This window comes from Ambystoma mexicanum, chromosome 14 (genome assembly GCF_040938575.1).
Source record: "Ambystoma mexicanum isolate Mex_15411 chromosome 14, UKY_AmexF1_1, whole genome shotgun sequence".
Classification (NCBI taxonomy): Eukaryota; Metazoa; Chordata; class Amphibia; order Caudata; family Ambystomatidae; genus Ambystoma; species Ambystoma mexicanum.
Genome location: NC_090940.1, coordinates 618369737 through 618382943, shown reverse-complemented (window position 1 = coordinate 618382943; position 13207 = coordinate 618369737). Strand labels below are relative to the sequence as shown.

Sequence of the window (13207 nt, the reverse complement as noted above, 5' to 3'; positions counted from 1 at the left end):
AACACTTAGCAGATCAATGATAATAAATTAACATCCCACGAAGGGTTCAGGATATTTGTCCAGCGAGTGATATGGCAGGAGTTGCGATACTGGGGAAATGGAGGTGCTCATAATTAATGATGCATTTGCCCATAATGTAATTACCTGTGATGACGCAAGGGAAAGTTATGCTTGCCAGTCTCTAAGACTGTCAAAATATAGGCCGTTTCCAAGTCTGGTAATGCATGTGTTCACCATAGAGAGTTCAGCAACATAAAGAGCCCACCAAGAAGGCATTCACAAGCAGCAGATCCCAAACTCCCTTGCTCCAGAGTGTATAAATCCCAAGTAACCTTTGTAGCGTTCAAGTTGCTCTCCCAACACTCAATAGTGACTGGATCATTGAATAAAATACCAGTAGGGTTGGGACACGTCGAACTGTCGAAGGAAGCATGCGGCTGGCTCGGCCTCAGTCCTAGCATTCTTTGGTATGTGATGAATCCTGCTGAGTCATTTATTTATTTAACTTTGTTTTTATAATGCGCTATACGCCCATAGGCCTCAAAGCGTGCCATAAAACAAAACAAGGCAAAAAACAGTAGACCCAGAGCACAGAAAAAGGTCTGAACCTAGAGGGGGACTGGAACCTGAGAGGATTAGTCAGGGTTCAGATTGAACAGGAGAGTTTTGACGCCTTTTTTAAAATCAAGAGTGGAATTAGCCTGCCACATCAGAGAATCCCAGCCTAAAGTCTCCTCCTATGTGGCCAGGGCAAGGCAGCCACTACATGATCGTAACCCTGGGGGTGGTATTATGCGGGAGAATCACATGCGAGGAGAAGGCTTTCAAGGGAGTGTAGAGACGCAGTATTCATCCTCTTCCGAGGATGAGGTTTCCTTAATGCTGAACTAATGGCATGTTGTCATAGTAGGGCCTCCCCTCCCAGACTTACCCAGAGTACCAAGTATGAGATTCCTTTTTCTAAACCTGAAAAAGATGTATATAAAAAGGGACAGGGAGTTAATATAACTATTTAGTGTTTGGATTAAAAATCCCCCAAAAAACGATTACTTCCCTTAAAATCTTCCCTTAAAAATACATCCTATAAATCAGTCAAAAAGAGTGGACTAGGAGGAGGCCACCAGGGGGCGCAGGCAAGATGGCCGCCTGAGCCGACAGCTCTGCACCCAGCCCTGGGAAACTTGCAGAGTTTAGCAGGAAGAAGGAGCCCATCTCTCACAAGCTTCCCAAAAAATGCCGTGTGAACCCCTGCCCACCCAGGGGGTCCAAACCAGGAGTTTCTACGACACCCACGGGCCGAGTTCGGCCGCCCGAGGTCTCCGCGGCCCCTCCCCCCGTGGTCCTGAGCAACACGCAGGTGGTGCGTGCCAAGGCACGCCAAGGCCGCAGCAGAGCTCAGGAGCGGGGAAACACCGCGGCCACCTGCGGGGGGTGTATCCACTTGAAGCGAGAAGTCGGAGGCGGGGGACCCCGGAGGTTCTGCCACGCCCCGGGGGCCTCTGGCGCCCTGTGCCCGGGCGTGGCGAGGCGGTGCGGGTCCGGCGTGAGGCCGCGCTTGACATTGAAAGAAGACGCCTGAGGAGCTGAACGCGTACCACATCGCCCCAACACTCCCTCGGGGTTGAACGGGCCCACCTAACCGCACACCAGAACTCCCCAGCCCGGGCCGTCGCGGGAGCGCACCCACACTACATTCGGCTGGGGGACACTGGAGAAGGCACGCTCAAGGTGAGAGGCCCTCGGGCCAGGACTTCATGAATTGGCCCCCACGAACGCCACTCGACTGAAGGGGCCCCCCCATACTCCCACCACGGGGGTCCCCCCGAACACGACCAGCCATCCAGTGGTTTCCCTAACCACGGGGGGGATAGATCAGCTTTGCCACTGGCGTTGAAACCCTTGAGTTATTCGGCTGGCACAACCATAGACAGTCACTCCGAGGGCACCTCCCCCACCGGTCTCTCCCCATACACGAGTCCTACCGCGGCCGTGGACCCTGCAGCGGTCAGTTGCCACACTCTGCCGCAACAAGCATCCCATGAGTTGGAAGGAGGCCCTTTCCAAGTACCAGTTTGCGGCCGGAGGGGACAAAATGGCCGCCGGGTCTCCATCAGTGCCGCCTCCCGACCTGGGAGCCATCCAAAATAACATTGAGACGATCTTGGAGGAGATACGTGGGATTCGAACCGACATGGGTGCTAAGTTGGCCGACCTTACCACTAAAGTCACCACCCTGAAGACCGCGTGGAGGGAGTCGAGAACAACCAGCTCTCCACGGCGATCCTGGAGACGCAAATGGAGGCTAGGTTCCAGGAGGTACATCGAAGGGAGGAGGAATTACGGTTCAAGGTGGACGACATGGAGAACAGCGAAAGGAGGAACAACTTATGTATTTTTGGCCTTGTGGAGTCCGAAGGGGAGAGCCCGCAGGCACTGGAAGGCAAGGTTCACAATATCATAAGAGTCGTCATGGGGGCAGAGGCCGACATCGAGATTAAACTTGACAGGGTGCATCGAGCCGGCGGAGGTGGTAGAGGCCAGAGGTCGGTGCTGGCCCGACTGCATTAATATAAGGACAAAGCCAGGATCCTGGAGAAGGCAAGGAACTTCGGTGATATCCAATACGGAGACTCTAAGGTGGTAATCTACCAGGACCTCTCGGCCCTCACCCTTGCAATGAGAAAGAAATGCGGAGCCCTTACCAGATGGTTACAGGGTAAAGGGGTCATATATCGCTGGGGTCACCCCTTCTACCTGGCATTCGAGTGGTCGGGGGAAAGACACCACCTGGTGACAGAGGAGGACATTCGGCGTGCCACTGGCGACCTGGTGGGAGATCGTGCCAGTCCGTCCGGCGGATCTGGGGGTGAGACCAGGAACCCACCGCGAGGCCCCAACAGACTGGGACAACCCAGTGGCAAGACCAAGGTCAACGGGGCGCCCAAGTTCAAAAAAACCAGGCACCCATCATCGGCCTCTGAGGACCACCTTAAGTGACTAACACCACTTCACCATCTGAGCATGAGATTTCCCTGTGACCATGGCCGCTGGGGGCTATGTCGCTGGCTCTCTAGGGCCGGGGCCTGCGGGCCACATGGAGGAGCACCACGTCGGTGCCGAGCTAGGCCCGTGGGGAGTTTTGGGTCTGTCCACTGTTTTTCTTTCCATAATGTTTGTTATTTGGTTCGATGGACCTGCACGTCGGGTCCGCGCCTGGGGACACGGGGGGAGGCGGGGGACCTCGGGAACAAGGTTACGTCTCACAAGTTTGGTTTAAAGGTTCACATACGTTCATTCTGATTTAAAGAGAATGGGTTATCCACACGTTCACACTACCCAGGGCTGGGTTAGAGTGCTTGGTGGTTCGTCGACCGTCCCCGAAGGAGATCGGGTGACATGGACGAACGCCTCAAAATGGGGGGTGAGGGGGAAAGGAGCAGGGTGGGAGGGGGGAGAACGACCATCATCAAAGTCGAAATGGTAACACTTAGAGGGGTTTACGGGGGAAGGGGGGGACTAGCCAGTCCGAACAGGAATCTTCCATTTTACAGCAGGTCGCACCAAGCATTATACTACGGTGAAGTTAGAGATGGACTACCTAGACGACAATGGTTGAAGGCAAGATAGGCACACTCAATGTCAAGGGCCTCAATTCACAAAACAAGAGGTCTCTCACCAGTAATATGTTCCGCAAACAGCAGCTAATGGTGCTGTTCCTCCAAGAAACCCATTACAGACAGGGGAAGGAATCACCATCAGGGGGAAGGAAAGCGGTGCCAACTTGTGGGCCTCCCACAGAAGCTCGAAGAAGGAAGGGGTGGGGATTCTCTTGAGCAAAACACTCCACCTTACTAATACAGAAATCAAGAGAGGCTTTGGGGGGAGGTTTCTGGGGATTAAGGGTACTTACGAAGGGGAACGCATAACCCTAGCCACCCTCTACGCTCCCAACTCAGGCCAGATAGGTTTCCTAACCCAGATACTAGGGGTAATGGATGAATGGGCTGAAGGGGCCATGATACTGGGGGGCGACTTCAATCTCATAATAGATCCCGGGCTGGACTGGTGGACGGCAAGGGCAACCGAACCGAAAGGGATAACTAAAGATAACCCAACGTTCCAGACCCTGCTGAGGGAACACTACTGGAACGACGTCTGGCGAGTGGCACACCCAGAGCCCGGGAGATACACATTCTTCTCCCCCACACACCACACCTACACCAGAATTGATTTCCTTTTGACTTCTAAAGAGGGGAGTAGGGTAGCTACAGCCCCAAGGGTTGAGGCAATAACGTGGTCCGACCATGAGCTTCTTGTGGCGGACTGGTCGCTCCCCCTGAGAGGCGAAATAGAGGCGTGTTTCGAGACCAACGACAATGGGGAGACGGATATGGCGACAGTGTGGGAGGCGGCGAAGGCCACCTTTTGTGGTCTCCTTATAGCCGAGGGTTCTAGGCGCAAGCGGGAAAGAGGGCTCATTGAGGCCAAGATACGGACGGAACTCAAGAACCTGCAGGGTAGGCTTACCCAAGAGGGGGCTGACAAGGAGTCCCTCCTATTGGAAATGCGCGAGAAACGCCAAGCTCTGCACACGGTCCTCATAGGGGAGATCGTCAAGAAACTGAGATACACGCGACAAAGGTACTACGAAAAGGGGGATAGGGTGGGGACCCTACTGGCACTTAGAGCCAGGGGTTGTAGACTGGAGAGGAGGGTTGGACCTATTAAAGATGGGGAGGGTATGGACCTCAATAAAAAGGCAGAGATAGTGGGCTCCTTTGCAACCTTTTATAGGGACCTGTACACAAAACAAGAGGGGGAATCGGCGATTCCGGGCCTATCTGGAGGAACACCGGCTACCCCGCTTAACGGAGGCCGAGCTGCAGGGCTTGGAGGGGACATAGCGGTGGAGGAGGTGGAGGCAGCTATCAAGAGACTTAAAGCAGGGAAGGACCCCAGGGGAGATCTACAAACAATTCCAGCCCATGCTGACGGAACCCTTGGCCAAATTATTCAACCAAATCCGCAACAAAGAGACGATCCCCCCCCCCCACATTCCTACAGGCCCTCATCTCGGTAATCCCCAAGCCAGGAAAAGACCCCACAGAATGCGGCTCCTATAGACCCATCTCCCTCTTAAACCTTGATGCTAAAATATTTGCCAGGATCCTGGCCACTTGCCTGGAGAAATACTTGCCCCGCCTGGTTCACCCAGATCAGACGGGCTTCATATTGAATAGACAAGCCTCGGACAACATGCGCAAAACCCTCCACATGCTGCACTCAAGGGAAACCCGGGACGAGGGGGTCCTCCTGCTGTCCCTGGACGCAGAAAAGGCCTTCGACCGGGTCAGTTGGGTTTTCATGGGGGAGGTCCTCTCGGCAATAGGGATGGGTCAGAGGTGGTTGGGGGCACTATATTCCATATCCACAGCCAGGGTGGCCACCAATGGGATGGAATCAGAAGCCTTTCCCCTAGAGCGAGGAACGAGACATGGTTGTCCACTATCCCCCCTGATATACACCCTTGTCATGGAACCCTGGGTGATCTCAGTGCGTAACAACGAGGCTATCACTGGAGTACAGATGGGCGGTTCCCACTGTAAGATCAGCCTGTTCGCCGATGACGCTCTCCTCTATGTCACTAAACCGTCACGGACGATCCCTCATGTGTTGCAGGCACTGGACCGTTATGGGAGCCTCTCGGGGTACAAGGTCAATCTGGGCAAATCTGTGGCTTTTATGGGGGGGTCGATTACCAGACACCGAGAGGGAGTATGTGGAGGGTCTTCCCTTCCAATTGCAGAGTGAGGGGTTCCGGCACTTGGGAATTCAAATCACACCTGACCCAAAGGACCCCTTCCTGAGCAATTTCACCCCTTTGTGGACTGAGGTCAAGAGAGATGTAGAGAGGTGGGCGGTCTCGGGGGTTCTCATGGATGGCACGACTCAACTTGATCAAAATGGTGGTACTTCCCAAATTCCTATTCCTCTTCCAGATGCTCCCCACTCAGGTCCCCGCCGCATTCCTACAGTCAATGAAATGCACCCTGCTTAGCTTCCTCTGGGCGGGGAAAAAACACAGGATCTCCTACGACGTCCTAACGAGGCCCAAGGAAGACGGAGGGGTGGGATTCCCAGATTTTGACACATACTACAGGGCCTCCCAGCTGAGGATTTTGGTCGACCATTTCAACCCTGGGTCAGAAAAGCAATGGGTAGCACTGGATAATAGGCTACTCGCCCCGGTCACGCTCGACGAGTGGTTGTGGGTCCCTAGAACACATCCCCAGGCGGATTCTGGACCACCCGGTATTGGGCGTTCTGTGGTCTGTCTGGAAGGAGGGGGGTTATTACAGATGGCTCACAACCTGGCCTTCCCCATTAAGTTGTATTTGGGCGCCACCATTCCTAGCCAAGGTGGCGGAGCCAGCCGAGTATCAGAGGTGGTATGAGGCAGGCCTTGTTCGGGCATGCCACTTGTGGGTGGGCAGCTCCTTCATGCCCCTTCTGGACCTGGAGGAAGCCCTGGGGCTGGGCAAGCTTTAATCTTTCCGCTACCTTCAACTGAAGGGAGTCCTCTCCGAACCCTCATGGGGGGACACACTCAGGAGGGAACACACGGACTTCGAGAAAACGATCATCTCCACACGGGGCTCCAGGGGGGGTCATATCCCGTTTGTACAAACTCCTCCTGCTCTCGATACCCAGGGATCCCCCGCCAGCAGGGACACAATGAGAAAAAGATTTGGGCACAGCAATAGATGATAAAAGGTGGACTAAAATGTGCATCCGGGCCCACCGCTCAACAACCTCCCCCCAGTACAGACACCAAGCTCTAAAGGTTTTACACAGATGGCACTACCATCCACAGTTGACAGCCAGAATGAGCCCGTGGTTACGACCCACACTGCTGGAAATGCCGAAAGGAAAAAGGGGATTACATGCACATGTGGTGGTCTTGCCCGAGCGTGCGGTGTTATTGGGGAGAGGTCCTATCCTGGATCAGGGGGGTGGATGGTGTTTCTAGGCCCCTCTGTCCCTGGTTGCTTCTATTCGGCATCGAGGCGGGTGATGACCAGGAGGACACCCAGGGCCACATGTTACAGGTCATGCTCATGGCGGCTAGGAGCTGCTTGGCCCAGAAGTGGAGGAATCCGCACATGCCTGATGAGAGGGAATGGGTTGCGAAGGTTCGGACAATATACGATTTGGAATTTTTGACCCATGTCCTGGATGAATCCAGATCTAACATTGAGGAACTCTGGCTCCCCTTCTTTGAAAAGTACGAGCGGCCGACCTGAGGGGTGAGCCCTTGATCTGTGGACCTGTTTGGGCTTTGAGCCAGAAGGAATTTGGGGACCTCATAGGTATCTGTTGTACGAGGCACACGCCCCCTCACGGGGTGCTGCTAGGTTGAGCCCTAGACTATGTGTGCACTAATCTATTTGACAGCCCAAACGTAAAAAAAAACAAAATGCATTACGTTTTTTCTGGGAATGGTACCAAATTGAAATGACATGTGTTTGTTGTAATAACCTTAAAATGTTTTAATAAAAACTATATTTCTAAAAAAAAGAGTGGATTAAATAAAGTAAAAACAACTAAAAACATTATGGACTTCAATGCTCTTAGTACTCAGACGAGGAAGAGGGGTACAGAGTGACCAAACTATCATGAGCGGTCTAATGGTTGTAATGATCCAGACCTGAGCAGGACCTTTAAACATTTAAAGACCTTTCAGGTACTGGCCACTGAGAAACAGAAAAAGCAGCAGAAGCCACTGCTTTTCTAATAGGAGGACACCATGCAGAGAATGTGGTGTAGGTCAGAGTTCATAGAAGGTGCAGAGGATGCACAGCAGAAGAGAGCCCTGCTGTCCTGATGGAGAGCAAAGCTCTCAGTGTCCAGCAAATCGCCCTGGTGTGAGGTTTTCACTGGAGCACGTGTGTAGCGGTGTAAGCTCCATTGGCAGACACCGCAAACAGCAGAAGGTTGACCATAGAGGTCAAAAGCCAGGCAGGTCCTGACGAGCTGGAGGCAGAAGCAGGGAGTCAGAAGGAGACACTAGGAAATACCAGTAAGTCAGCCTAATCTAGGTGACCCTGGGGCGCTCGGCAGCTGGGTGAGAAAGCACTTTTTGAATACCAAACTTTTAAATCAAAGCAAATTTGGTGCAACTCTCCTAGTGAGAAAGGTCCAACAGGAGAATATTGTAACCCGCATTGCCCAATCCAAAAGGTGGCAATCATTAAGCAAAGCGAAGGCAACCTCCGTAATAAGAAAGGTTGAACAGGAGAATATTCTAACTAACATTGCCAAAGCCAACCATAGGCAATAATAAAGGAAAGGGAATGCAAGTTTCCTAAAGAAGGTTCGGGATATTAACGTAAAGTCTATTTGAATATAGCAGTGCCAATTAAGATACCACGTGGGAGAAGGTTGTAAACTACATTGCCAATATCCAATAGGTTATGTAAAGCCAAATCAGACATTGTAGGAGAAAAGCCCTCCTTGTAAAAAGGATCAAGGGGGAGAGAACTATAACCTGCATTGCCTGGGGCAAATAGACCAATGGGAGAATCATTGTCATTGTGTACAGTATATCCGTGGACGAAGTTGTAAACCTATTGTGTTGCAAGTCTAAAGACTTACCAAAGTAGCACTTTACCCATTGAGGAATGAAGTGTGGAAAGTGTGGAACAAACCTCACTATAAAGTACAAGCTAGAAAGAGTTTTTATCCCGACAGGCGAGTAAACCAGGACAGTCAGTTTGCCAAGTGAAGGACATAGGGAACGAAAGGAACTTTGTGTTATACCTGGAGTGGAACTTGGCTATTCAAAACAGCTTTCCTAACTTTGAACGTTGGTTGGAATGATCCTGAATTGATCCAGGGAAAGGGGATTCAGCCCGGGTCCCAAGGAATCCGATTTATAATTTTTATGTTTGAATTTAGATGTTATTTTATGAAGTTTAAACAGTCAAATAATTCCTGTATAAGGTTGTTGTGTGTATACATTTGAGGCACTTATTTGTGGACATTAGGTCATTTCCCTTTAGACTTAGTTTGATAAGTAGGGAAATCCTCGTTAGGTTTGGGAAAGACAGGCGTTTGTCTCACTGTTATTCAATAAAATGGCTACTTGGGAGAAAACTCAACCTACTTTCGCATTTCTGACCATTCACAGGTAGTACACGCATGCTACATATTATCTGGTTTATCCTATAGGCTAGCTAGCTCGGGTAAAGATGCAATTGCGTAGTCTTGGGTCAACTGGTCTAATCCTGACTATCCGACCCCACTACACCATATCTTAACAGGCTGAAAAACCTTATGGCCCTTACTTACTAAATTGGAAACATTTAGAGTACTGCTAAAGATTAATACAGACATTTACATTAAAAGAAGAAAAGAAAAGTTTTTTTTTTTTTTTAAGAGCGAAGAACCAGTGCTGCCCTGGGAACAAGGCAGCTTCTATCTATTATTGCAGGACTACTTTTTGGGCGACAATACAGTCTAGTTTGTAACTAAGGTCTCGGGTGACCCCCGTCTGACCACAGTGTGTAATTCTGAGCTAGTTTCTTCACCTCCCTGCATCAGAGTTCACAAAATGTGGAGCCCTTAAATGCCAGTAAAAGAATGTTAAGAAATAATTATAAGAGATGCTACATGTGCTGTTTTTGAAGTCCAGATTTAACACAGAACTATGAACCATGTTCATTGTGTTTGAGTGAAACAGGTTTGTGACTGCATGCTGCCAGACTGGTACTGTGCTCAGATTCTAGTCCCAGCTTTACCACTTTACCCACAATGAGCCAATGTTGGCAAATCACTTTGCCATCTTTTTTACCTATTCCCTTATTAACCAACAATTGGGAGCACCTAGATGCAACCGGAATGCTAGTGTGCCTTTACTAGACACCTTCACAGTTAAGATCTGCTCTTTGCTAGCTATAAAAAGGAGGCGCTTCTTTCTGGCAATAGTATACATCGACCCTGAACATTTGAGCACATGGAGGATAAAAAAAGCGACTGAAAACAAATTGTAAATGTTCTTTTGCCATTAGATTTCACTGGTAAGGAAATTAAATGTATAGATTTCCACTAATAAGCACCTCAAAGCCTAAAGGTCTTAGCAATCAGAGGCAGCATGCTATGTCAGGGTTACTGCAGTGAACATTTGACAACAGCCATGATGGAACACATCACCTTCTTGCTTTTAAAAACCATAGGTCACACGCAGCGACAAGTGTGGTGTTCGTACCTTTTAAAAAAATGAGTTGTAATATTGATATGACATTTACCAGAGGTGGAAATGGAATACAAGATCACTTTTGATTAAAACCAAATCTAGTTGCTTTTTGGCAATTGGCTAAAGGAACTTACATGGTCATATGTTCACCTACAATTGTAGTAGCCTGCAGTTCTCCCAAATAAACCAGAGAAGCTCTATCGCTGCCACCTGAAGACCCCAAAAGACTGAATTCCCAATTCATGCACAGGTTTTAGCGTTCTGAACAACAGGTCTAGCAACACTAAGGCCGGTCTCTCCAAGATCATTTGAGTTCTCAAACAGGTGAATGTGCCTAAGCATGTTTGGAAACACTGCCATAATTTCTCAGTATTCTCCAGTCATTAAATAGCTACCTGTGCAGGATCCCAGCTTTATGGATGCTGCTGACAGCAGATGCGATCTGGAACAGGTACCACAGCACAGTCTACGCAAGAGAAGAGGGACGGGTGATAATCAATGAAACCTATAATTAATTAAATACATGAGGATAGGTGATAAAACAAAGTATAAACTGTATGTACTCCAAGAATGATTACAAGGAGGACATTCCCTCTCTTCCACTGACAATTAGGTAGAAAGGAGTCTATCAGAATGCATATGCGTCATCAGATTCTATATAGCCGACTTATTTGCATAAGTAGAAGGAAAGATGGAGTCCTGAGATGCTTCTATTTTCATTACAGGAGTTGAAGAAATTAACAATAAAGGCCCAGAAACATTCTTTTGCACCCATTTTAACACCCTAAAACTCGAAACCACACAGGTATGACGCCAATTCGGAGATATTGGCAAATCCCAGCCACACTGACGAGGTGGGAGAGATTCTTGCCCTTAACCCCAAGCCTTGTGCTTCATGAAAATCCAAGAAACTGCACAAAAAGGGGTTGTGGGGGTGTAGACATTGCAGCAAAACAGAGCAGAAACACAAATAATGGGGATATTATTAGATGGTGCTGCGATGCTTCAACGCAAACGTCTGGACCACATCTAGGTGTGAGCATACCAACAAATTCCCTCTATTCTGCTTCAATTCTCATTACCTCTTCATCAAACAGAACGTCCTTCTGTCGAACAATCTTGTCAAACAGATTGCCACCTGTAATATACAACAAAAGCACAGCGATTAAAAAGAGCATCATCGTACTTGCCGCCTTTGCCAGCAGCATCACAGCATTCCATTGACTTCCGCATGTCCAGCACTCTCAAACCAACAGCAGTCTGAGTTTCCAGAGTAGAAGGGTTTTTTTAAATAGAGATTTACTGGAGCTAATGGGTCAGCACTTTATAGAATGTTTCCCAATGTGTGAAAACTCTTCACACTACATAATACATCTTTTGAGGCAAGAAAGTGCCCGTCACAAGAGGCTGCCTTTGCGCCAAGACAGGAGATAATCCTAGCATCCCTCCCAGCATGGTGCAACCCTCACATGGACAGAACACCTCCCCTCCATGCCACAGGAGATGGCCCAGTCATTGACATGGGGCGCAATCTAACTCCTTGTCTGCCTCTCTGCCACAGGAGATCGCCCTCTCTGTGGCAGAAAATCCAAACACAACCTCCCTCTGACCAAGGAGAGTGCCGCTCAATAGAGGAGGGCTTCCGTTACAAACACATTCTCACAGGAGGTCAAACGTTACTGTAATATTCAACATTTTACACAGCCAGTGCTCCTCGGTGCAGTATCCCAGTGACCAGATTAAGCTGTACCACCTGTTACTATATTCCATGCCACCAAGCATCCCCTGACTGTTATAGTATTGGAAGTATCATAGCAGCACCTCTTGCCATATTACAGTGATCACCTCACTCCTCCACGCCGGTCCCTTTGCCGTATTTCAGAGTAAACCCCACCACTGCTCACTATTATAATTGAGCTGCTCACCATTGCAGTACTCCAATTCGATCAGCAGCGTGCTATTGTCCATGAAGTGGTTGTAGTAGGCAACAATGTTCTCGTGCTGCAGCAGAGCCAATATGACAATCTCATTCAAGGCATCGCGACGCTCCTTCTCCGAGAGCCTTGTGAGGCAGACCTCTTTCCACACCACCAAGGAATCATCCTGAAACACAGTGCAGCAATACGTCAGCGGCAGCAGAGCAAGGATGTAAGAGTGTGGAGGTGGGGCGGCATGTGTGTGTAAGAGGGGGTGGGTGCATGAGTAATTTGCACTCAACAGTAGCCACTGACGGGTGATAATTGACTCTTGGCAAGTAAGAAATGGTGTGCTGTGGAGAATTAGAGGCGGCAATCGACTTTATGCCTGGCTAGTAGCTTGCAACTTGGAATTTTATTTACGCCTGGTGTTAAGCACCAGCATGCTAGGGATGTAGGTCATGGATGTAGATGGCTCAGTACTGTAGGGGGTGCAAATCTCCAATCAATGGCACAAGCAGGAGGTACCCCTCAATGGTGCACTAGCGGAATGGCACACTTCGTGACAAGGGAATGTCAGTGAACTCCCGTTTGCTTATTAGTTTGACTTTCTATTCAAAGTGTCACTGCATTTCTGGAAACACACTAAAACAGCTACATGAAAGCGCACCAAGACAGGATCCGACTGATGAATGTTTGATAAATCAGAACAGAGTTGGTCTTAAGTATTGGAAGACATTTGCGTCAGCCAAAAAAAGGCCTCGGACAACGTATCCACTCTGCAGGATGTAAACAGTGTGATGAATCACAGCAATTCGTCCCTTCTCACCAAGGAAATGTAGGCCAATTACTGATCTCTCCCTTAACATGGATGAGCCTAAGGAAGGATACCAACGCCAGAATAATGCAGTGGTTTTTGGATTTACAACCATTTTGCTTCACAGTTGAACACCGAAAGGAGTAAGAACAAGGGAATGTGGGCTTCCTAAACTCCTTTCCGATCCATGGAGAAGGGGAAGCCACTGAATTAAGGGGA

General features: G+C 49.4%; 1 protein-coding gene across 1 annotated transcript in view; it reads right to left on the bottom strand.

The window, feature by feature from the left end:
• Nucleotides 1–13207, bottom strand: part of NEK9 (NIMA related kinase 9) — a 311507-nt gene that overhangs the window by 233991 nt on the left and 64309 nt on the right. Inside the window, exons 2-4 of the mRNA XM_069638052.1 lie at nucleotides 12181–12358; nucleotides 11338–11393; nucleotides 10651–10721 (exon numbers count right to left, since the gene is read on the bottom strand). Coding sequence (XP_069494153.1) covers nucleotides 10651–10721; nucleotides 11338–11393; nucleotides 12181–12358 — 305 coding nt within the window. The remainder of the gene's footprint in view (nucleotides 1–10650; nucleotides 10722–11337; nucleotides 11394–12180; nucleotides 12359–13207) is intronic.